Here is a 25474-nt window from a genome sequence, read left to right on the forward strand (position 1 = left end):
ATGAGGACTGGGAGCCAGGAGTGCATCCCCTTGCCCGCGTGGGGGGCGGGGGATGGGGTGGGGCTCAGGGCTTCCACCATTCTCGCAGGGCTTTTTCCCTGCAACTGAGAAGACTGTGCAAAAGGAGGGTGGCAAAGAGGCCTTCTGCCTCCCAGGCTCAGGCATGCATACAGGTGTTCTGAGCTCGCAGGCCAAAGGCCCTGGGCCTCCGGCTGGAGGTTGGGTCGCTAGGACCAGGCCCGGGGCTGGTAGGAAAGTTCTTGGGTGGCAGCTGCGGTGGTGATGGGAGGGGGCTGTGGGGCTCCCCAGGCTTACATGGCTCTGAGGGCTGGTTTAGGGGAACGACACCTTGATACTTTGTGCCATGGGGGCCCGGATCAAGAAAGGCAACCAGTGCCCAAGGAGAGGCATCGATGTCTGACTCCCCTTCTTCATGCTCAGCCCAGGCTCTGCCCCACATCTTCCCCACAGAGCTCTGGATTGGGGTATGGCCTGACCCTTACCAATAGAGAGCAAGCTAGATCCCACCGGCCAGCTCCAGTCAGTGGGCAGAGTTGCCAGGAGTAGCCACCAGAACCTAAAGCTCCCCAGGAAGGAACACGGGGCTGTTAGGAATGTTGGCCATGGGTGCCCAAAGGGGAGAGGGAGACAGTGGGTCCTGTCTCTGCTTTCCCAGCCCCTTACCCTAAAAAGCACATGACTGGCCCATGGAGAAAAGCAGGCATGAACGGGGCAGAGGGTGGTCATTTCCTAACGCGGGCCGAGCAGGCCACTTGTGGTGGGGGAGGGGCGGACAGACCACCCTCCAGCCCCTTTTCTGTCTCTCCTGGGGCCAGAACCTACTGTTACCCCTAAACACGCTGGGGTCCACAGAGGAGGGAGTGAAACCTTCTAGCCCCCACAGGCCAGACTCTGGGGTTCTCCGAGCATGGTCCCCCGACCAGCAGCAGCTCCGTCCCCTGAACACTTCCTAGTGATCCAAATTCCTGGGTCCTCCCAGATCTAGAGCAGAAACTAGCCGTGGACCCAGCCACCTGTGCCCCACAAGCCCTCAGGTGGTTGTGATGTGGGCGCCCCCTGGCTGACAGGAGGAAAGCCTCTGGATCTGTGGCCACCAAAGGGCTGCGGAGGAGCCCTGCCCGCGGCCTTGGGGTGAGTGTCCTCTTCCCTGGCTCCGTGGGGCTTGATGCTCCGTCTCTACCTGCGTGTCCATTTGCCATCTCCGCGGCGGCTTGGAGCCAAATCGCAACAAGTCTGCCATCTGTGTCTGGAGAGCAGGGGTGCTCAGCCTCACGTGGTGCTTCTTTGGTCTCAGGAGACCTGTGGCTTTCCTAGTCCCTTCCAGAAGCAAGGGCTGTGGCCCCGTGATCAGCCACAGCAGCCCCTCCCCTGGGCTCTACAGCCTTTCCGACAGATGCTCCTCTTTGCCTTTGGTCCTAAGAAGTCAATCTGTCTTTTAAAAAGAAAATACTGCAAAAGCAAACCAAGCTCATTGCAGATGATGCTGAAATGGACCAGAAAGATCAATGCAGCAATTTCTTTCTCCCACAGTCCTCCCCTCCCCAAATCCTCTATCGCCCCACACCCCCTTCTGCCCCAGTGAGCCAAAGTTCTTGCTGTCCTGATGATTTGCAATTCTCTGCATGACTCTGCCTCTTGGGTTTGTTTAATTAGAAATAGGCCGGGAAGTGCTTCCTAGGCACTGGCATGTTAATTGCTTATCAGGGAAAGAGAAGGGGTGACAATGTTTGGTGATGGAAATTTCCACTCTCTCCATCTCTCTGAGCTTTTCTCCATTCTCCTCTCCCGCCCTCTCCTTTCCTCCTGTGATTCCTCCCTCTCCCGTCAGCCTCGCCTGCTCTCTGCCCTTCTGCCCCCAGCTCTCCCGTTCACACTGACGGGGGCTCTGGGGAGTAGGCCCAGATTCAGACCCCCAGGGAACACCTGTGCCCTCTATCACCATCTCCCTCTCCCCTCCTGCCCCGTCTCAGCCCTTCCCCATGCCAGCCGCTGGGTGTACAGATCCCTGAGAAGAGGACTTTAGAGTTACACGTAGTAGTCAAAGATGATTTTTCCTTTTGTTTCCTTTCCCCCCTATTATTGTTATTCTTGTTTATTTTTTATTTTTTACAAAACAGGAGAAAAGAGTGAATGGGGTTGGGGGGAGGTGACACATTTCTCCACAAAGGTACAAAATTGCCTGTAGAAAGTCAACCTTGCAGTGCCAATCCAGGCTTGCCAAGATGAGGTGTTCCTGGGCATCCCTCTCCCCAAACGTCTTTCAAGATCTGGTGGGGGACCCACTGTGAGAGTGGTCCCCCAAGGTGGGGAGGAGAGGCCTCCCTCAGCCCTTGCCCAGGAGGGGAAAGAGCAAGCAACTGAAACTGTACAAAGAAAGAGAAGAGGAGGGGGCTTCTCCCCCTGGGCCAAGGGCCTGGGGACAGAGGCAGGGGACATCCAAGCAGGGGCCCAGGCGCCTCTGGGCACACAGACAACTAGGGAGATGGGAGGCTCCGGCCAGAGTCCTTCCTGTTCCTCGGAGATGCTCCTCATGATGTCAGCAGACTGGCCCCCAGAAGGTAATGGCGACTTTCTGGAGGCAGTAGGAGCAGCTCCTGGAGGGACACAGCCCTGTCTGTCTCGGTCCAGCCACCAGGCCTCCAGCACGCGCGTCCATGTCACTTTCCTGGCAGGGCATCTGCCCCAGACCGCTTCCCTTTTGGTAAAAAGGAGTCCTAGGTACTTGTCCACTGCGGGGAGCAGGCTGAGCTTCAGGAATTTTGCAGCAACGGTGGGGACAGTGTTTCCCCTTCCAAAGACCTGGACAGCTTCCTTCCTGGATTCCAGGCCAGGACGAAGGGCGCAGACACCACTCGGACCGAGGGGGCGCTCCAGCCCCAAAAAGCCCAGGCTGGAAGGAGAGGCCGCCCACCCACCCTCTGCCTGGGCCGACCAGTGCCCAGGTGGGCGGCTAGCCCCACTGCCAGCAAGAGGACAGCAAGAGCCAGCATGGCTATGAGCCTGGGCCGGTCCCCTAAGGCTCTGTGGCAAGGAGTGGCCTCCTTAGTCCTGGTCCATACGCATGCCAACTGGGTGTGGGCATCAGCAAAGGCCACTTGCAGGCAGGCCCAGTACTCCGTGGCCTGAAGGAGGCGGGTGATGTTGAAGCTGTGAGTGCCCCGTGGCAGGCGGGCCAGAGCAGGGGAGCCCTGGCCCCGGGGGGAGGCGGCGCTGGACCAGGTGAGGTTGGTAGAGACTGTGTTGGGTGGGGGGACCCAAGACAGCAGGATGCGATAAGGGTGGGTCTCCTGCACCCGGAGCTCCAGCCCCCATCCCTCGTCCCGGCCTGGCTGCAGGGGAGCCCGGCCAACCACCACACTAACCGTCTTACTGTCAGTCCCCACCAGGTTCTGGGCCACACACGTATACAGCCCCGCCTCATCTGCCGTCACCCTCCGCAGCTCGAGGGTCCCCTCGGGGTACACCCGGTACTTCCTGCCCGCACGGGCAGCCGTCAGTCGGACCCCGGCCGGAGTGACCCAGTAGATCTCAGGTTCCGGTTCGGCCAGCGCCCGACAGTGCAGCAGCAGGCTGTCTCCACTGGCCACCTGGAGGCTGGCGGGGAAGCTGCGGGGGGAGATGAGGGGCAGGCATTGGTCCGTCATCTCCCGGAAGGGCACCTCACGGACAGGGCGGCGCTGGAGGTCTGGCGGCTCAGCGCACAGGGTGGACTGCGGCTCTATGAAGCGGACCCGGGTGCCCGTGGCGTTGGCCCAGCGGATGACGCAATCGCAGCGGATGGGGTTGCCATGGAGACCCACTTCCTGCAGGTTGGGCAGGGACTCCACCGTCTGCTGGTGCAAGGCACTGAGAGCATTGTTGTTGAGCATGAGGGTCTCCATCTGGGGCAGGTGGTGGAAGGCGCGGGGGTGGATGAAGGACAGCCGGGGGTTGTTGGTGATGTCCAGCTTGGTCAGCTCGGGGAGGTTGACCAGAGCGAACTTGTCGATGGAAACCAGCTCCTCCATGTTGTTTAGCCCTAGCTCCTTGAGGTGCAGCATGTTGGTGAAGTCCCCAGGCCCTACCCGCTGCAGTGGGTTCTTGTTCAGGTCCAAAAATTTGAGCCCGGGCACCTGCTCCAGGGCCCGACGGGGCACCCGCGCCAGCTGGTTGTCATAGAAGGAGAGGCTCTCCAGGCTTTGCAAGCCCTCCAGGGCGTAGTCGGAGATCTCCCGAAGGTTCATGCCTGCCAGCACCAGGCTGCGCAAATTGGCCAGCGGCCGGAAGTTCATGTCCAGGATGGCATCTACCTTGTTGCCCCCGATCATGAGGATCTCCAGGTTGGGCAGCGACTCAAACCAGCGGCTGTCGATGGCCCTCAGCAGGTTGGAGTTGAGGTGTAGCCGCAGCAGGTTGCCGAGGCCGGCGAAAGCCCTGGGGGCGATGCGGTAGAGCTGGTTGTGGTTGAGATAGAGCTCCTGTAGGCCAGTCAGCCCCGAGAAGCTCTGGTCCTCCAGCCGGGTCAGCTGGTTCTCCTCCAGGTGCAGGCTCAGCAGCTGGGGCAGGGCCCGGAAGTCACAGTCTCGGGCGTCCGAAAAGCTGTTCTGGGACAGGTCTAGCTCTGTGAGGTTGACCAGATAGCTGAGCTCACTCTGGTCCACACGGACGATGCTGTTGCTCTGCAGAAGCAAGGTCTGAGTGCCCACGGGCAGCCCGGGCGGCACGGCTGTTAGGAACAGGTCGTTGCAGTCCACGGTGTTGGCCTCGCGGTAGGACGATCGGGGTGTGTACCAGGGCCGGATCTGGCAGGCGCATTGAGGGGGGCAGGGCACGCGCCAGGGTACCACGGGCACGGTGGCAGTGGCACCAGCCACCCAGGCCAGCACAAGGGGGGCCACAAGGAGCCTCATGATGGAGCTGCAGGGTAGGGGACCATCCACGAGAAGAGTCTGGAGTCCTTCCACTCTTGCCAGTTCACAGGCTGAGGGTCCTCCCAGGACAGTCATTCTACGTGGGGATGGGTGGGCGTTGCTTCTTACCCTCCCGGGTGCGGCTCTCCATCCTTGTCGGCTGGGGCTGGGCTGGCTCATTCATCGCCACGCCCCATCACAGCAGCCCTGGAAGAAGAGGATGCAGAATAAGGGGGAGGCAGGGAAGCAGAATCCATTTCTCCCTGCTTGTGTCACCCCTGTTTGACTGTGGAGGGCAAAGCTGCTGAGAGAGGTGGGCTGGGCCACACTCAGGGCTCCTGGGTTCTCTCCTACAGCCCTCAGGCTTTATTTTTTAAAATGTATTTTTCAGAGAGAGAGAGAGAGATAGAATACAGAGAGCTTGCACAAGCAGGGGCAGCAGCAGAGGGAGAAGTAGGCTCCTGGTGAGCAAGGAGCCCAATGCGGGGCTTGATCCCAGGACCCTGGGATCATGCATGACCTGAGCCGAAGGAAGATGCTTAACCCACTGAGCCACCCAGGTGTCCCACTCTAGGGCTTTAGTGTCCTTTTCTATTATCTGCTGAGGGAGTAAGTCTTCCTGGGAGGAGGGCAAGAATGAACCAAGAAGCTTCCAGGATAACTCAGGAAGGAGTATGCGTGTGTGCGTGTCTGGAGGGGAGAGAGGATGCCGAAGTTCTGTCATCTCCACAGTCCTTCTGAGCCGAGACAGGTGGAACAGATTCTCCTACCTTTCTTACATCTCCTCCTCCCTCCTTGGCTCATTGGGTAAATGGAAAATACAGTGAGAGTTTCCAGGCACCCCTCTGAGCAGTGTGGGTAGGGGGTGGTGGAAACAGTACAGATTCTAGATTCCGGGTGAGGGGGCTCCCAGGATTCTGGCAGTAGGAAGGCAGTGACCCCCAAGCCCACACCCAGACTGGCTGGGGAAGTGGCTGGTGCCGCCCGGGATCTGCTTGGGATTCTCCTCATGTACAGCTTCAGTTTTTAGCAACTTTCCCACCAGTCCAGCAGCCTGGCTGAGCTCGCCGGAAGGAGGAGGTGGGATGAAGAAGCCTGGGCCTGGGCTCCTTGGCACGGCAGGTGAGGTACATGACCTGGCCATAGCCAACCTCCTGGCTTCTCTTCCTGTTCTCCCCCTTTACCCGATGTGCACGGCCTTCTCAAGCTGAGTTATCCTGCTACATGCCCCCTTCCCATGTCTCCTTCTGTCTCCCAGACAAGGCCTAGCTGTTCTTTGAGACTCAAGGTCAGTCACCTCCTACAGAAGCATCTTCCAAACTCCCCACCCCTGGCTGACCTAAGGGGCCCTCCTCATGCTCTTAGCCCCACGTTCCCCTCCGTCCTAGCCTGGACCCCATCTCATGGAAATGGCTCTTCAGCTGGGAACCTCTCTCAGTCATGACTGGGCAGGGGCCCAGTGAATGTTTACTGTGTGACTCAATCTCTGTGGCCCCAGGGCCCCATCACCCCCTGGAGGATCCCCCCCCCACCCCCAGTGTAGAATCAAAGCCACTGCTCTTTCCCCCCTCCCAGATATGGGTAATCTGGGCTCTCCCACAGATCCCAAGGCCAGGTTCCATGGCCCTGGAGGCAAGTCCAGCCTTGGCCTACAATGGACATGGGGGAAAAGCAGCGGGCCTTGCTGGGCCCAGTCCCTTCCTGAGCAGAGGTCCCATTCAGGTAGTGTTCCAAATGCGGGTATCAGGGAATCACCCAGCACTTATAGCACCTGAGATGTGCCCGGGCTCTTCAAAGACTCTGAATATCTTATTTCACTTAACGGCCATAACATCATAATGAGTCGACAAGATAAGCATTAATCCCTCCTCCCACACCGTTGCAGATGACAAAATTGAAGTTCATGAGAGGTTAAAGAATTTGGCTCAAGACACAGAGCTGGTAAGCGGCAGGAGACAGGAGTCCGCCCAAGTCTAGAGGCTGGGCGACTTAAACCAGACTTCTCCGTCCCCAGGCCACTGCTGCAGGAAGCTGGCTGCCCATTCTTGTCCCCTGGGGCCATGGGTGCTACTGCCTTCTAGGCAGGTGCCTCTCAGCCGGCCAGAGGGGCTCTGTGTCCACCTCAGCCCGCTTCCAGGATGCTGGGGAGGGGTGGGGAGCAGTTGGAGGCAGGGAGCCCTCCCCTGAGCAGGAGAGCGGTACGCCTGTTTACATTTGACTACTTCCCACCTTCCTCTGCAGCTATTTTTGAAGCTGGGAAAACAACCGTGACTTAAAATGCACAGAGGTTTTGCGTGGGGGGGGGGTGTGTCCTGACATAAAACTGAGAGCAAACAAATACACGTGTCCACGCGCATGCAGGCCCGCACATGTGTGCGCAGGGGAGCCCGGGAGACTTGGCCGCTCAAGCCAGGGAGTGGTGGGCAGGAAGACGGTAGGGGATTCTGCAGTCTACTCTGTGCGTGGAGAGGCAACAGGGACCAGCTGAGTCCCAGGATGACCTAGTCATGGGCCTGGACCTAGGCCGGTCGTCTTCCTGCATGTACACACCAGAGGCCCCTGCCTCCTGCCTAGGCCTGGCACGAGGGAGCAGAACCCACCGGCAGAGAGATCTTACTATTACTTACCCCTTCCTACCAAAGCACGCTAGGAAGACATACTACTGACTGACTTCTCAGAGCATCGGCTCCTTATGTCTAAAATGAAGCGATTATCAGGGTTAAGGGAGCGGAGTGGGGCACACACAGAAGGAGCTCAATAAACGTGAGCTCTCGTCCAGTTCCGGTCATCCTCCGGGCTTGCGAGACTCTGCAGCTCTAGGACTTCTGTGGGGGGTGGGGGAGCAGAAATTGGGTCCTGTTGCTCAACAGGCCCCTACTGAGCTCGTCCACGGTGGCCCAGCGTGGCCGCCAGGTGGTATGGGGAAGCCTTGGCAGAGACAGAGAAACTGTCACACCTTTACAGAGTGACCCTCTGGCAGGGCTGAAAAATGCAAAATCATTAGGAGAGCCCAGGACAGTTCTGAAGGGCAGAGAAGGCTGCGGGGCTGGGGAGGGGGTCTTCTTCTAGGCTCCAGCATCCTCCTGGCTTTGGCTGCTGACTGAGCCACAGGTGTCTCTCCTCCAACACTTCTGTTCTAACACCTTTGTGCTACAGGGGCTCAGATGTGCGCAGGGGGTGAAGGAGCCACTTAAGACTTAATTAAAAACCTCCCAAGAGTCGCCTTTCCCTCTACCCCAGGCAGCACGCTCCTCCTCATGCCCCTCTGGCTAGGCAGGTGCGGGAGGCAGAGGGCCTCCTCCTCGGCTGGGGTTCGACACCCAGAGAGAGGCACTGGCTGGATGACTCACGTTTGGCCACACCCCTGATCCCAAGGCTTGGCAATGGCCCAGACAGGTCCTTCGCCCTGCTGCTGAGCACGCAGCCCCTTCCAGGGAGGAGCACCGAGCTGCCTACTCACCTGCCAACACGGGTTCAGGCCGTCTTGCACACGCCCACTCATGCCCACTCATGCAGGCTGATTAGCAATCTCTGCCGGGAGCTGCAGAGAAAGCTAATTGCCTTTTATCTATAATCTCTGGGGTGAGCAGGAGTTCAAATGATTGTGTGGACATTTTTCTCAACTGGAGTTCAAGCTCCTTGCAGCAGGGGCCACGTCTGACAAGCTTTTGCAACCCCAAAGCACTGAGTGCAGGGCTGCGCATACAGAGGGTGCTTGTGAAAGACACCAGCGGTGAAAGAGATGAGCCTCCCATCGACCCCGCATGCAGGTGGAGAAGGAATCATTCAGTCTGGACCTTCAGCGGAAGCACCTAGGGCTTGGAGGGCTTATGTAACTTCTCAGAGGTTATGCAGCTTCCACATGGCTGGGCTAGAATTCAAACCTAGGTCTCGGACTCCAGAACCTGAGCCACCAGCCCAGCCAAGGCTTGTTGCCTGGTGGATCCAAGTCTGCTTTATAAGAGCAGAGCACAGGGCTGGCCCAGAGCGCCTGCCTCAGATGCAAATCCCTTTAGAGCTGACCTGGGTCCTCAGCTCCTCCTCCCCCAGAGCCACCTGATGGGCCCCTGCAGACACCACTCCTTGATTTCAGGCTAGAGGGACACCCCTCTCCACCTGGACAGCACAGGGAAGACACTGTCCCTGTGTGAGCGTGGCTGGCCCTGGCACCAGGGGGACACAGAGCCAGCAGGCTGCACACGACCTCAGCCTGCCTTCTGACTGGGGGCTGGGGGTTGCTGGCCAGCCTTCGCCTTCAGTGATGGGAGATTGAAGGCCTTGGGGCCACAGTCAGGGAAGCAGGGCTGTCCACTCCAGGGGCAAAGTTTCTCTTGCAAGAGCTGGCTCTGCAAGGTATGTGGGACTCACCTCCTCCAGGCAGCTGCTCTGGATTTGGTATGAAGTGTGGAATGGTCCCTTACATTCCCTATTAAACTCAGATCCTTGGCAAAGCTCTGAACGAAGAGTTTGGGAGAAGCTGTTGGTCAAACGCTGCTCCTTCTCCTGCCCCGCCCCCCCGGCTCAGCCCCGCCCCACCCCGCCCCGGGCCCGCCCCGCTCCCGCTCCCGGCTCGGCCCGCCCCCCCCCCCCCCCCCCCCCCCCCCCCCCCCCCCCCCCCCCCCCGCTCGGTCCCCGAGCTCCTGTGGGCTGCGACCGTGCGCTCCTCCAGGTGGTTGGTGGATAGGGAGCCTCATCCTCTCCTCCCTTCCCTCCCCTTCCCGCAGCCTCCACCCAGCCTCCCAGAGCCCGAGTCAAGGGTCCGGAGGGAGGAGCGGTGGTGGTGATCGATGGCCTGGCCTTCGCCGCTTCAGTGCCAGGTCTCTCTGAGCAGCGGAGACAGATGGGCAGCATAATTGAGTGTAGCGTTGATAAACTCCGGCCTCCTCACCCGCAGATAAGCGCTGGGTGGGAGGGGCGCAGGGGGAGAGAGGCCAGCCCTCCATCAGCGCACCTGGCCTCCTGCTCCTCCTGGGAGGTGAGCCGACCTCGGAGCGAGCCGAGGGGAACTGAGCGTTTATCTAGCCTTGCAGAGTGTGAATTCCATAAATAACTTATGCAAAGGAGGAGCGGTGGAGCGGAAAGAGCCTGGGCTTTGGCATCAGAGTCAGCCTGGCTCTGCTGCCTGCTGTGTGACCTTGGGCCAAGCAGGCAACCTTGTGAGCCTCAGATGCCCGAGCTGGGAAGTGGGGATAATACCCTCCTCCCAGAACCACCGTGGAGGGAGTGCGGGGGGTCAGGTGTACAGAGCGCTGTTCTTGGCCTTCATTCGGCCCCCTCACAGCTGCCTCTCATTCCATCTTACCACCTACGTCTCAGCTCTCACCTTTTGTGATAAACTTAGAAAAAATATTTTGAAGTGTAACATATGTACAGCAGAGTACGTACATGGCACTCGTCCCAAGTGCGCGGCTCCACGAGTTTCCCCATTAGTAGGTACCCGGACGGACACCAACCAACACAAGATGTGAAGATTTCCAGCACTCCAGAAGGATCCCAGGGCACCCTCCCAGTCAATATCCAGCCATGTGCCCGAGGCAGGAAGATGGCAGGATGACCTCCCACCCCACACACCCCTGGCTGCTCTGTGCCTCTCCTCCAACCTCGCTTCCCCAAAGCCCTGCGGGGTCCTGGCCACCTCCTGATGCCTCCTGTCTACCGCCGAACATCCAGGTCTTCCCTTTACAGAGAATGGGGCACCAGGCATGAGGACAAATGTGGGGGTGGCCAGGAAGGAGAAGCTCAGCCTCCCTGCTCGCCATCCCCGGCCCTCTCCACAGCCCTTGTGTCAGAGGCTCTTCCTCTCTACTTGCCCCACATCCAACATCCCACATCTCCCGCCACGCCTGCTCTTGGTTCTGCCCTCCCACGTCTGTCCGCCAGCCCCGCCGTCCAGCGGTCTCCAAGACGGGAGCTCTCCGCCACCTCGACCTGTCCCTCTCCCACCTCCCACACCCGCCTCAGTGCTTGCACTTACTCTCTCCTCTCCTTTCTTGCCGTGACCCTTACGTCAGTCAGCCTTTTCGGGGGGCCTCCCGCTCACCTCTCTGTGGCCATTTCATTCCCAGACACCCCACACTCCCGCGAAACTGGACACTTGCCAGTCCCTTCCACACCTGGGGCCCCTTGCCCCACGAAGCCCTTCTCCAACTCCAACCGTCAGGTCTTCTTCAGCCACAAAAGCCCGTCGTCCCCCATGCCACCTCCTCGGTGACGTTTTGCACAGGTCTGACTCCCTCCAAGAAGGGTGGTCTCTCCCACTGCATCCCAGCCCCCGAGACTCTTGGAACAGACCTCCTCCCGAGGAGCCCCTTCCTTATGGTGAGTCCGGGAGTCTGACTTCCCAATCAGGCTGTGAGCTCCTGGAGGCAAGGGCGCTTTGTTACTGGTTCATGTGTCCTCAGAGCCCCGTGCAGGGCACACGCTCCCTGTAGGGCTTGGAGGCTTTCTACGGTGTGCACTGTCGATCTCAGCCCATGCAGTGGGGCACGGAAACAATTTTTAAAGTGAGTCACAATCTGCATTTTTAAAAAATGAAATACTATAGAAAGTAACACTGAACGCAACTAGACCTAGCGCTGTTTTGCGAAAGTTTAGCTCTGTTTTGCATGCACACATCCACACTTGGGCACAGTCAGGACCGTGATGCAAAACCGTGCATTTACTTTGCCCTTGGGTCACTGTGGTAAAACCCTGAAAACCATTATTCCACTGAGCACCTCTCTTCTGTGAGGCAGAGTCCCTTCTGCTCCCATTGATGCCTCTGGAAGGATGACCTAAGGCAGAGTCTCAGAAGAAAGGTGTGACTTTCCTGAGCGCCTGCTCTGGGCCAGGATTTCTAGCTGGTTCCCAACCATTAGCAGAGAGCTGGGTCCTTCACAGACCCAGAGCTCAAGCTCAGTGGAGCTGTGGGGTCAGACCAAGGCCCGCAGCTGGAACATGGGAAGCCCAGACTGGGGTCCAGGGTATCACTGCTCGCCCTTTCTATTTCCATGGCTCTGGAGCCAGGAGCTGATTTCTGAGAGTAGGTAGGGGTGGGTGGTGAGGTGGTGGCGGGAGGAGAGTAGAGAGGGAAGTGGGAGGGCACCTCCTGGGGAAAGGATGGGGGGCTCCCTTCTCCACCCTGCCCCCCTTTCCTCTGTAGTGCAAGAGAGAGCACTCCAGGAAAAACCCCTCCCTGGCCCTGGAGGACAGGGCCTTGTCCCAAGCCGAAGACTCTCCATTCCCTGTCTCCTGGCTGGCCTGGGCAGAGGGTGCTAGAATTCTGGTGTCTGGAAGGGAGCCTGCCTCTTTCTTTCTTAATTAGCCGTGGAGGGTGCCAAGAGGTAGCTGCACTGCGGGAGGCTGCAGGGGAGTGGGGGGCGGGGAACTGTGGGCTGAGTCTGCGGCTGCCGTGTGCTGCCAGGTTCTGCCAACCCTCGGCCCACCCGCAGGACCCCTGCCCTGACCCCTCAACCCCTCTCCTGGCTCCCATGGTGCCCCAGCATCCCTCCATAATGAGCTGCTGGTTCCTTTCAGTCTGTGTCTCCCACCAGACTGTGTGGCCCTCCTTCCAAAGTCTGGCACACAGTAGGAGCTTAGGAAATATCCGCAGAAGGACAGCAAGAGGGAGGGGCAGGTGAGGCAGAGCAGGGAGAGAGGGGGGCTGCTTGCGCAGGTGCTCTCGGAGACCAGGCTGGTCAGAGTCTGCGCTCATGCCCTTCTGCCCTCCCCCCCCCCCCACCGCAAGGACACACATGCTGCTCCTGGGGTCTGTATTCTTATGTATGCCCCTGGCTCCCCTGCCCCTGGCTTGGGCCTGCCCCCTGGTGGAGATGGCACTGCTCTCCGACTCAGGCTTCTCTGTCTCTGGATTCCACATGATCCTACGATGAGTCTCGCCCTTCTAGAGTAGTCCCAAGCCCCCTCTGGCAATCCTGTGGACTCCACCAACCCCTCTGAGAGCTGAGGTTAGTGGCTCAGGGGTGGGCGCTAGAAGCACTCTGCACCTGAGTCCTGGCGCTGGCTGGGTGACCTTGAGCACCCTCACTCGGATTCTTCCTCTGGGTCTGGGGAGAGAGCCTACCTCCCAGGGCAGTTGGAGGAAGAGCACATCTGTAAAATGCCTGGTGCTTAGGAGAGCCCCCTTCTGTTTCATCCACCTCAGTCTGTCTGAGGCCCGGTCCCTGGCTTCTAGACCATCTTTGCAGCAAGCCAGCACCAGACTGTCCCGTCGCTGGTTGCCTGGCCTCCAAGGCACGGGCACCCTCTCCTAGGAACCCTTCCCCTGCAGGCTGCCACCCCTTCCCTGTGCAGCTAGCTGCCCTCTCTGAGGCCTCCCAGTGGGGTCTTGTCTCAAGTCTCCAGGATAGTTCTGGGACTCAGCTCGTTTATAGGTCACTGCTGTCCGACAGCCCTCACCCAATAAACAACATGGCTCCTCCTGGCTTAGGTGAGCAGTGCCTCTGTTTCCCCTAGATGCTCCGTAGCAGCTGGGAGAGGCTGGGGCCAGAGTTCTACAGGGCCCAGCCTGACGGGCAGCCCATGGTCGTTCCACAAGGGCTATGGATCCTCCCAAGTCAGATGGGCAGCCAAGCCCAGCTGCCGACCCATAGGCCTCTCCAGCCTCCCTCCCTGCCGCTCCCCTTGGCCCTCCTACAATCCAGTGTGTGTGTTGGGGGGTGTTGCTGGGCAGTTCCTGCATTACTCCGAAAAGGCTGCCGTACCCCCACCTCCGCCGGGGCCCCAGAATATCTTTTTTTTTTTTTTTTTAAGATTTTATTTACTTACTTGACACACAGAGAGAGATCTCTCCCTGCCTCTCCGAAGGCAGAGGCTTAACCCACTGAGCCACCCAGGGGTCCCCCAGAATATCTCTTGAAACACAGGAGATCCCTGGGGGCTTGGTGCAAGGGCAAGGGGAAAGGGTGGGGGAGGGGGACTTCGGAGGGGTGCAATCCATGCTCTCTCCTGCCCCTGAGCCTTTGCACAAGCAGGGTCCTTGCTCAAGGAGGTCTCACCTGTATATCCTGGGACTTCCTTCCCATCCGTAAAGTCTTCCCTGACCGTGGCCTCTCCTACAAATTAATCAATCCCTTGCTCCTTCCCTCATCCTCTGAGAACCCACGCCTCCTCTCTCGGACTGTGAGCGGCCCCAGAGCAGCTCTGTGGCTCTGTGGCCCTGGAAAGAAGAGAGGGAATCAGCATTGTCCGAGGTGCATGGGGAGCTAGATGAGGAGGTTTCTCTTTCCACAGTGTTGGGGTGCGGAGGGAGGGACCCCGGGCACGCTGGGAGATGCCCGGGACAAGGGGTGGGGGGAGGGTTTGGGACCCAGAGAAAGGGAGGAGAAAGGGAGGCAGACCAGTTAAACACGGAGAAAGGCCAAACCTCTGCTAACGGAAAAGGAAAATGAAATCAGAATGAAAACTGATGAGGCGGAGAGAAAAGAAGACTGGTTTCATCAGCAGGTTTGCCAGATGAAGCTCAGAGAGAAATCACGCGGCGAAGGAGCCTCTGTCCCGGAGCAGGGCTCCCGCCTTCTCCCTCTGTCAGCTGTCCGGGCAGCCTGCGGGTAATTAATTGGCTGTGGTGGAGGCCCTGCCGGTGGGTTGTTTTCTCCCCTAATGGCAGTGAGAACGGCCTGTCAGTCCTCAGCACCTCCTCCGGGTCCCCTCCCCAGTGCCGCTGGCCTCTCCCTCTGCAGCCCGGGTCAGGCCTGGGATGAGCGTCTCTCAGAAGTTCTCTCCAGGCTTCTCTGCCCTTCGCGCATCTTCCCTGAGGCCCAGAGCAGGGAGCGGAGGTCAGGACACGGGACCCGAGGGTAGACGACACAGGACACGATCGGGCTGCGTTCTAGTCTCTGCCCCCTCAGCTGGGGGCAGAGCTTGGGACGTGTCAGGACTGGGCTTCTCATCTGTGAAACAGGGTGGCTGGGCTGGACCAGCTGCTCTCTCACGGGGGTCCCCGGACCAGCCATGGCGGCGTCACCTGGGAACTTGTTGGAAGGGCGGGTCCTTGAGCCCAGCCCAAGGATGGCTGCAGAGTCAGGTGCTCAGAGGGTGGGCCCTGGTAACCGAGGCCGAACAAGCCCTCTGCGGGGGGATTCTGACCGATGCTCCTGCTCAAGGCTAGCGGGGCCGGGTCCCCTGTAAGGCCCCTCCTGCTGAGATCCAAACTGCAAACTGGGGATGCTGCCTGCTGGGCACACTCAGTGACAGCCACAGGGATGATGAGTTTCTCATCACTACGGTGACAATGAAGACTCGGGTATCCCAGATCCCCTCACCCGTTCTGTCAGGGCCACAAGGAAACGGTTTACCCAGTGGGCATTAATAGAGCCCCGACCGTGTGCTGGCACCATGAGGGGGTAGGGATGCCAGGCGATGGGAAGGGCAGGCCGAGAGTCACAGATTAAAAAAAAAACAAAAAACCCTGATCTACTAACATCTGATAAGAGCGGTCACAGAAGCATATACTGAGGGAGCAGGGGCACAGCCTAGCAGAGAGAACGCGATTTTGTCACACATTTGGGCAAATCTACTAAAAGTCACTGAATTGTACAAGGCAAATTGTATCATGATAAAGTTCCTTAAAACAAATTCCCAGAGGAAGTGTCACACAGATGGTAGGAGGCATTCTACGCCTATTGGGAACACCAGGAGCAAAGGTCCTCGGAAAACAAAACAAAACAAAATAAAAACAGAGGAAGTGAGTTCCAAGAACCACATGGTCCACCTTCGGGCTGGAGAATGTGGCTGATGTGGCAAAGAGGCTGGAGCAGCCGGTCAGAGCCAGGATGGTCTGCACAGGCTACTGCCCGCAGAGTGTGGCCAAAGGAACCTCCAGGCGGCGGCTACCACGGCCTTCGGTCATAACCCATCAGGACTGGATGCCCCTCGCCACTTCAGTTCTGCTGGGTTTGTGATCCTACGTGATCCTTAGGACAGCCCAGGGAGGTCGCAGATGTCATCACCCCATTTAAAAAAATGGTTTTATTGATTGATTGCTTTTAAGAGAGAGAAAGAGAGAGCAAGAGCAGGGGAGGGGCAGAAGGAGAGAGAGAGACAGAATCTCAGGCAGACTCCGCGCTGAGTCCTGAGCCCAATGCCAGGCTCAATCCCACATCCCCGAGATCATGACCTGAGCCAAAATCAAGAGCCAGCTGCCTAACTGACTGAGCCACCCAGGCACCGCAGGTCATTACTCCACTTTATTGGAAAGGGTAGTAAATGACTTGCCCAAGGTCCTGCAGCAAACAAGTCCTAGAGTCAGGGCCTGAAGATACAGTGTGCTTCCCGGTGGGACAGCAATGCTGCTAGTGGCAACTGTGGATTGAAAACTGATTGTGAGCCCGGCCTCGGGCCAGCAGCCTGACGTGAGCCTGCGCTGAGCGCTCGGAGGCACACTGTGGGAGGGGGGTTAGAGCCCTGTTTCCCAGACGTGAGAGCGCAGGGACCTTGCTCAAGAAGGTCTAGCTGGTAGAGACATGACCCGGACGAGGTTCTGGCTGTTGCCAAAGCCTAAAGGTTGCTTTCCAAAACCTGTGCTCTAGACCCTGGCCCCACATTCTCCTCCTCCACCCCCCACTGCCCGGTTCTCCTAGCACCCAGAATGCAATGGGGGAGATTTCCAGTGACTTCTTACTCAACTTCCTTTGCTGTGGGCCAACGCAAGAGAAAAAAACTGGCCCATGGCCTATGAGGAACAGCTCTCCTTCCTTGGAAAAGGAAGGCCCTTTCCAGTCTGGCAGAGGCACCCTCCCCTCCAAGCCTGTCTGTGCCTTCTGAGCCCAGGGCACCTGCTGGGGGACCAAGGGCTCCCTGATGCCACACAGCCCGGCGGATGGAAATGCTTCCCTCTGTAATCAATAACAGGCATAATTCAGTGACTGCAGCAAGTACAAAGGAGTGGAGGTTAAATCAATATTTAGAAGCTTCAAAATTAAACTAATTAAGGACAAGTCTCAATGATTTTTACTGTCTGAGAATAAAAAAGATAAAAAGCCCACCTATATTTCACGATTCTACCTTAGTAGCTCGTAATACTTTGGGAAGAGCAGAAGATGAAGCAGGGCCCAGCCAGCCCCCACTTTCTGCACTGCAGGAGAGGGGAGCACCCTGTCCTTGGTGGCACACAGGGAGGACAGTGGGGGGTGGGATGGAGCACAGCATGTAAGTAGCATGTTGTAGAAGGACATGGGCTTGGGATAGGGACCATTATGGGTTGAACTCTAAACACCCCCCCCCCAAAGATATATTTAAGTCCCGACTCCCAGTACCTGTAAATGTGACCTTAATCTGCAAATCGGACCTTTGCTGATGTAATCAAGTTAGGATGAGTTCATACTGCGTTAAGGAGGGTCCTCCTCCAGGGGCTGGTGTCCTTATAAGAGGAGGAAAGTCTGGATGCAGAGAAATCCATGTGATGGCTACAGCGGAGAGCTGAGTACTGCCAACAGCCAAAGGCCAACGGCCGGCCCCGGGAGCTAGGGGGAGCGGAGCAAGGAGTCTCCCCTGGGGTTCTAGAGTGGGTGTGGCCCTGCTGCACCTTGACTCCAGGCTTCAGGCCTCCAGCACGGAGACAATAAATTTCTACTGTTCTTAACCGCCCCCGGTTCCTGGTACTTTGGGATGGCAGCCCCGGCCCACGGACATAGGACACTTGGATCCTGGTTCCCGCTCTGCCAGTTACTAACTGTGCAAGCCTGGCGAGATGCTTCCCCTCCGTGAACCTCTGTTTTCTCCTCTGAAGAACAGGGATAAGACTAGTACCTTCTGTCCTTCATGCAGAGATAGGGTAGGGAGGAGATGAGCACATGAGTGTGAAGGGTGCACTCTGAGCCGTCAGTGCTACAAATATGTCACGAAGGGCTCATCGCTGGCGGCAAGAGTCTGGGAAGGGGCCCAGGAACCGTCTGTCAGATGGGCAGGAAGTTGTTGCCGGCTCGTTGGCCTGGTCTAAAAACCCGGTCAGATCCCAGGTATGAGATATCTGCATCGTTAGAGATGCTATATCCACGAGCGGTATTTTTACTGTTGTTCTCAACACTCTCTTATTTGCTGCCCACTTGGCCTTGGTTTTCTCATCTGTAAAATGAAAGGATTGGACAACATTTTTTAAAATTTATTTTTATTTTTTAAAGATTTTAAATTATTTTTTAAAGATTTTTATTTATTTATTTGACAGAGATCACAAGTAGGCAGAGAGGCAGGCACAGAGAGAGAGAGGGAAGCAGGCTCCCTGCTGAGCAGAGAGCTAGATGTGGGACTCGATCCCAGGACCCTGGAATCATGACCTGAGCCGAAGGCAGAGGCTTTAACCCACTGAGCCACCCAGGTGCTCCTGGACAACATTATTTTATACGTATTTTCTGGCATCATTCTATGGGCTTATTTATATGCATATTTTAAAAGGATAGTATGTCTTAGCAGCCCAACCTCATTCTCATCCTTTAACATCTCTTTGAAACCCAGCAGCCCAGGACAGTTCAGAGGGACGCCAGCTAACAGCCGTAATGAGAGATCGGGAGTGTTCTGGGGCTTGGCGCCTCTCGGCTTCTCCTGCCTGGTTTAATGGAGAGGGACCCAGAGCACTTCTCCTCTGTCTTCCCGCGAGCGTACCAGGCATGAAAGGAACAGGAAACCACGTAGGCAGCAAATAAAATCTCTATCGATCATGAGATGGCTGGCATCCCACTCCGGCTGGCTCCCAGGACTGTTCGTCTTAAGTACATGTTCCTAACGACCCACTTGTACTTAATACGGGAGCTGGGTCTTGTTCAAGTGCTGTGGGACGGGGTGGCTGAGCGTGGAGCTACTGCCACTCTGTCGGGCCCTCTTCCAGGTCTCTGGGAGCAGATAAGGTTCTCAGGCAGCTTCTCTGAATGCAATGGTGTTCTCAGATAGACGGACCAACCTCCTGACCCTGGGACAACCAACATTCTTCCTAGACGGTATTAGCAAGGAGAAGGAGCACCTCTTTGCACGCTGTCCCTGCGGGATGGGTGACGCCAGCAGCATCACCAGGATAACGATTGCCACAGCGCTGTGCCCTCAGATTCACCGCCGCGCCACACCTGCAGCCTGCCGTCTCCACCAGTAGCACCAGCCCCATCATGCCGCCCATCACCTCCTCCATCTACTGCATTTCATAAGTACCCTACTCATCATATGAAAATTTGTATGATTTCATCACGGTGACAGGTACGGAATCTGAAACAGGTATGGCCTTTGCCACTGGAAAGACACATTAGATGTGTATAATATAATGCTAACACAAGAAGAAGTGGATTCACATGGACCCAGAGGCCCCCCTCCCCCAACGAAGCACAGCCGTGGTTGTACAATGCACACATGGAGAGCACCAGGGGAAGGGAAGCGGGCAGAGGACCTCTACATTCTGCTTAGGGGAAATAAAAACAAGTCTTTTGCTTCTTATTATCTCTGTTTCTCAACTCTGACTGCAGCATTGAATCAGAGAGGGCTCTTTTATTTTTTTTTTATTTTTATTTTACTTTTTTAAAGCAATTCCACACTGGGAAGCTCCCCAAGGCGGGGGACTCCCAACCTTGAGATCGAGACCTGAGCCGAGACCAAGAGTCACACACTTAACTGACTGAGCTGCCCACACACCCCCCGTATATACAGGGATCTCTTAAAATACTCTGATGCCTACATCCTGCTCCAGTCCAGTGAGATCGCTCTCTGGGGGTACGATGCAGGCATGGTATTAAAAACAAAACCCAAAAAAACTCTCCAGGATTTCCTTGTATGTAAATCTTATATCAAAAGAGAAAACCCTGTAAACCGAAATTGAACTCCGTTGTCGTTGATGCTGAAGTATGTAGGGCAAAGTGTACTGATGTCTGCAATTTCCTTTGAAATGCACCAAAAATAAAATGGATTTATGGATAGATGGGAGAGGGAGGTAAGAACAAGTCTAGGAAAAGGTTAAGGGTAGAATCTGGATGGTGGTATACGGTTGTTCGTTGCCAAATCCCTTCAACTTCGCCATATATTTCAAATGCTTCATGTAAAATATTGGGGGGAAATTCCCGAGTGGTTTAATAGGAAGCCAGGATTGAGAACCACTGCATCGGACGGAAAAATCCCACACGGATGTGTGTTTCTCTTTCCTTCACCCTCCCTGTGTGAAAGAACATCACCCCCTCACCCCCGCCCACTCCTCCAGTTCTCATTAAACCAATCAGAATCTTGCCCAGTACTTCCCGCCCTTCTTAGGTCCATGCTGGGAAGTGTATTTTTACACTGCACCTGGGGAGGCCGGAGTAAGCGGCCAGGGAGGGGCCAGGCTGCCCCCCACCCCTGGCCTCACGGGGTGGCCCCGAGCGCCCAGGGTTCTGCCTGGAACCCATGGTGGCCCTTCCCGGCAGCTGGCTCCACTGTGCTCAGATGCCCCCGAGTGTCCCCTTTCTAAAGCCCTGGCTCAGCATTCTTAGCAAGGATTTGATGCTTTCCCAGAAAAATCAGATCAGAGGCCATCGCAGTGTGTGCGTGTGCGTGTGCGAGTGTGTGTGTGCATGCAGGTGGCGGGGAGGACACTGCAGGCAGGGCTACCCTGCGCCTCATCTGCATGCCCCCCCCCCCAGCCCGCCCTCCCTGGCTGGGGGAGTGCCATGGCAACACGGTGCCCTTTAAACACGCGAGTCTCTGCTGCCGTCGCAAAGCAGCATTAGGCAATTTAATTAAGGAGCTGGCAGCAGACAAACTTTGTGAGTTAAAGGCATTTTATTAAATCCCATTGTATTATGCAGCTCAGATCCCCCAGGAGCTGCAGAGCTGGGGGAGGACAGAGAATTTGCTGGGGTTTTCTTTTCTTTGCTTTGCTTTTTCTGGCCTCCCTTCTGCTTCATGAAAGCTATCACTGAGCGTAGGGGGTCCCAGCTGTGACTGCCACCCCCCCCCGCCCCCCAGCTTGGGCCTTGGCCTAGGTCTGCAGGCAGCAGTCTGGGGACCGTGATCAGCAGCACGGACCCCGTGTGTTGCCATTCGCAGAGCGCCTTCACACTCAGTACCTCTGGGCCCAGGCCTCCGACCCCGCTGCGGGATCCACTACACATGCCTCACCTTGCCCGCCCCAAGCTCTGTGCTTCCCAGGTATTATCTCACTGAACCCTTCCACACCCTCAGAGTAGGAACTGCTGGCATTCCCCTTTTAGAGCAAGGGAAATTGAGGCTTAATGATGCTAAACAGCTTGCCCAAGATCTCATAAGTACAATGTGTGGCGGAGCAGTAAGTGCAGACAGGCCGAGTGCAGAGGCCAGGACTCAAGGCATGTCCCCCTGCTACCTTCCAAGGCTGGGGATCTTCTCCTCTTTTGCCCTGCAGAGTGGGTTCCACTCCAGCCACCCAGCGGGGATAACTCTGTTATCCCCATTAGGCAGATGGCAAGGTTGAGGCTAAAAAGAAATGAAGCCTCTTTCCCAAGGTCATACAGCTAGTCAAGGGCAAGAACCAGTGCTCTTGACAACGCATATCTATATAAAACGCATACAAGACATGTACATGGGCACCTACACGTACGTATTACACGATTATATATTTCAAAAACAGCGCTGAGATATAATTCATGTACCATAAAGTCACAATCGTGTTATATCTGAAAAGCAAATTTAATAGTTGGATTTCCCACCGGGCTTAAAGATGTGTTCTTGTCTGATAGGAAGACACAGGTTTTGCGAATGTGGGCTGCATCGTTCTGGAAGGAACCCTGGGGAACTGTAGTGAACCCCGCGCCTTCCGGAGGCCTGTGTCTTCTGCCCCCCCCGCCCCCGCCCTTGCTCCTCATTCATCACCATCCTCTCCCTGCCCCTGCCAGACCCTCAGGTTTCCACCTGGCTCCAGGGTCTCCCCTACCTGTCCCCACTAACTCCACTTAGCAGCGACCAAGCCACAGCTGTGGTGCTAGCCCCGCTGACCCCATTGAGAAGTCCCTGGAGGGGTGGCTGGGTGTGCAGTTGTGGGGGGGAGGGACATGAGGGAGGACAGAGCTGGCTGCTGGGGAGGGTCAAAGGCCCCATTCAAGGGACCTCAGTTCCACACTGCCGCCAACTCTCCCAGGAAAAATCTGTCTCCAAAGGGTTTGGCAGTAAGAGAACTGGTCTGGGTAGAACTTTGCAGGTTCTAATCCCAGCTCTGCTACTTACCAACTTTGGGACAATCTCATGGAGCCCTGTTTCTTCTCATCTGCCAAATGCTGACAAGAATATCTGTCTTGAATTTCAATAGGTACCATTTATTGAATGCTTACCAGGTGCTGGGCCTTTTACAAAGTTTATTTCTTATTTAGTCCACACAATCCGCCCCCCACCCCCTGCCACTGTGAGAGTAAAAGGGAAGTGACAGCACAGAGAAGTTAAGTAACTGGCTGAAGACCACACAGCTAGCACCTGTAGAAGCCGTGCCTCAAGTCCGGCCCTGTGCGATGCTAACGCCCTCAATTGCTAGGCTGGGAGGGAGCCTACGGGATGATGTGTGCAAAACAGAAATCTCCAGAACAACGAAAGCAGGGGGTCTTCCTGCGGACCCTCACATGGCTCTGCTACCTACAGGCTCACCAGCTTTTCTTCCAGAGTGTTCCAGGGACTCATCACCCTCCCCTCTGCCGGAGTGGTGTGGGCAGGGTACATGTGTATGTGTGCACGTGTGAGCGTGTGCATATGTTGCACGAGCATGTGTGTGTGTTAGGGGAGGCGGCGGGCAGGGAGGTGTGCACCCAGCCAAGTGAACCAGCTGGGAGGGGCGGATTTGGAGGCCGGACCTTGCCAGGGCTTGCTTTCCTGGATGCAAGTCCTGGGTGGTGCCGACTTGTTTTTAGAGTCGTTTTCCCAGGGACTTAACAGGGGAACATTCCCTTCTGCAATAACAATAAAAATAATAATAATTAACACAGCTGTAGCTTATATTTCTCCATCGCGTCTCTTGCCAGACCTCAGAACCCTGGGCCAGCAGCAAACCTGCAGGCATTACAGCCTCACCTTGGGACCCAGGAAGCCTTAGTGTCACCATGCTTTCCCACTCGGGGCTGGGTGGCCAGTGCAGGTGTACGAGAGACAGATCTGCGCTGGGAGCTGCCCTTTCAGTGCCACAGCAGGGCTGGGAAATGACCCCAGGCCTCCCCACTCCATCCCCTTCCCCTTCTGGGATGGCCTTGTGCCCAGGAGTTGGAGAGGGTCAGAGAGGGAGCGGTCAGAGGGTCAGCGGTCTTCGCCCAACCTCCAAAGCCACCCCCCCCCAACCTCTGGTCTTACCCACACAGCCAGTTCTGCCTCAGGAGGACTGCCGCCCTGCTCCTGCAGCCAGTGGGGACACAGCCGGCAGGCCCGGTCCCTGCAGAGGATGGCTGATGGCTTTCTCTAGTCCCAGCCAGGAATCATCACACACCCAATGTCTAGTTTAAACAGGTGATAAGGCAGCTTTATTCAGAGAGTACGTGCTTCCACTCAGGGAGGGACAGGAGCTTCCGGGGGTGGCCAGGGTTGGGGGGACCTTGCCACAATGGGCTCTTCTCCTCCAAAGCATTTTCCAGTGAATGTGGTGCAAGCTGGAGTTCCCAGGGTCCTGAGTGGTGGGGAGGCAGATGGAGTTTCAGACAGAGAGCCCGCGACAGATTCCCCAGGCACATGCCCACTCCCTGATGGACATAAAGAATGGCCAGCAATTTCAACCCGCAGAGAAGACAAGGCTCTCTTGAGGCCAGTGTCTTCAACCTCATCGCACACACACTCTTGAAACCAATTACTAGACCTGAGTTGAGCATTTCTTTTGCTTTCTCTAAACACTGTAGGACAAAGAGGGGGTCATGAGGGGAGACAAGGTCAGGAACTATGTTTATCATGAACGTATACCCTGAGAATCTCCAGGGAGAAAGCCTACTGAATCTCGAGTCCACAGATGGACCGAAGAGTGTGGAAGTACCTACAATCGTGCGCACACACGTGTGTGTGTGTTTTCCTGGAGAGAAGGGCCAACGCTTGCATCAGATTCTCATGGGGTCATAGACCCCAAAATGTTAAGAAGCATCGCCCTCTTCCTTGGTCAGTTCTGATGATGATGGGCTGGCCAAGGTTACTTCATCTTCCTGATGCAGAGGTGGATTCTGAGGTCTGGATTCCACCTGCTTGAAGAGGGGGGCTAGGATGACTTTGGGGACACAGCTACAGCAGGACGATAACAGAGTCTTTTGCCAGGCAGAGCCGTGGCTACCTCGAAGCCAGAGGCAGTGATGAAGTGCCTTCCCCCTCATTTTTCTCACTGTGACAGCTCTGTATCTACTGTTCCCGGTCACCCTAGTGACAGCCTTCTAATGATGAAGGCAGCATCAGTGTCATATACCCTCCTCCAGAACCCCAGGGCTAAGAGGAGATCAGGTAGAGGAAGCTGGGAACCCAACATTCTGCAGGGCAGCGTGGAAAGAACAAAGCCTTTTGGCAGCTGAGTTCATATCCCACTTCTGTGTCTTCCTAGCTGTGTGACCTTGAACAAGTTACTCAGCCTCTCTGTCAGTTTCTCTACCTGTCGAATGGGAATAATACCTCACGGGGTTATCCCGAGGATTAAATGAGGCAATGCTGGCAATCTGGCCTAGTGCAGGTACACAGAAGGAGCTCAGCTGATGAGCTCTCCTCCCTGGCAGGCCCACGTGGGGACCCGCACGCCTCCATCTGTCTGTTGCGTCACTACAATATCAGAGGAAAGGGCGCCCTGGGTGTGTGGTTACAGGTGACACGTCAATGGCAGTTAGAGGCCACTTTCCCCACATCGACCAGAATCTTCTGATCCTTTGATTTTTCTTGGCTCGCCTGGGGCCCCTCCTCCTCCATGAAGTGTCCCTTATAGTGCTCTGTCCTGACATTCCACAACTGCCATCTATATATCCTGTCAGGATCCCACAGGCTCCACTCCATCTCTTTCCCTGTGATGCGAGAGGTCACTGCTCCCCTCGATCAAAGGGCAGACCCCTAGGCTCCTCCAGCCATAGCTGCCCACCCACCCCCGCCCAAGTCCCATCCCTGCCCACCTCTCCAGGCCTTTCCCTCCTCTTCTCTTTCTTCTCTTCCCCTAAAAGCTGCTCTCTTTTGTGCTTTCAGGCCTTTGAACTTGTTTTTCTGGAATGTCCTTCCATTCCCTGCTTGGGGAGCTCATAATTATCCTCCAAGCGCCAGCTCAATTGTCAACTCCCCTGCGACACATTCTGTCCCACAGCACCTTCCCTGGCGTAGCGGGCACCATGAAAAGGCCATCTGCCTCCCTAGTCTGGGCTTCTGCAGAACCTGGGCTGGGCCTGGTCCCTCCCGGCCTCCCCTCAACCTTGCACAGAGTCTGGCAAGTGGTCTGTGGTCAATAAATGTGGGCTGGGGTAAAATAACAAATGGTGCGCTTGTCCGGGGCTGGCAGTGGGGTCCCCCTTAACAGAAGGCTTCCTGTGAAGGGGGCAGTCCCTCCTCAAGGATGGCTTGCTTGCATCCTGCTGACGTGGGGCCCAGCCTTGTGTCCCGACTAGACTCATAGGCAGGTGACAGAGGCTGACATGTGCATCCCATCTGGATTCCGCACGTGGCTGCTCCAA

At 56.6% G+C, this 25474-nt stretch overlaps 1 protein-coding gene across 3 annotated transcripts in view; it reads right to left on the minus strand.

The window, feature by feature from the left end:
* Window positions 1-2065: 2065 nt before the first annotated feature.
* Window positions 2066-25474, minus strand: part of LRRN2 (leucine rich repeat neuronal 2) — a 61529-nt gene continuing 38120 nt past the window's right edge. For 2 of the 3 annotated variants that reach the window (XM_045081073.1, XM_045081074.1), the window contains one exon: window positions 2066-5117. In XM_045081073.1, the coding sequence (XP_044937008.1) occupies window positions 2772-5090 (2319 nt within the window). In that variant the 5' untranslated portion in view covers window positions 5091-5117 and the 3' untranslated portion in view covers window positions 2066-2771. Of the gene's footprint in view, window positions 5118-9278; window positions 9401-25474 lie in introns of those variants that run through there. The other variant, XM_045081075.1, reaches the window with a different exon arrangement.

Source organism: Mustela putorius, unplaced genomic scaffold (assembly GCF_011764305.1).
Source record: "Mustela putorius furo isolate JIRA1106 unplaced genomic scaffold, ASM1176430v1.1 tig00000508_pilon_pilon_pilon, whole genome shotgun sequence".
NCBI classification, from domain to species: domain Eukaryota; kingdom Metazoa; phylum Chordata; class Mammalia; order Carnivora; family Mustelidae; genus Mustela; species Mustela putorius.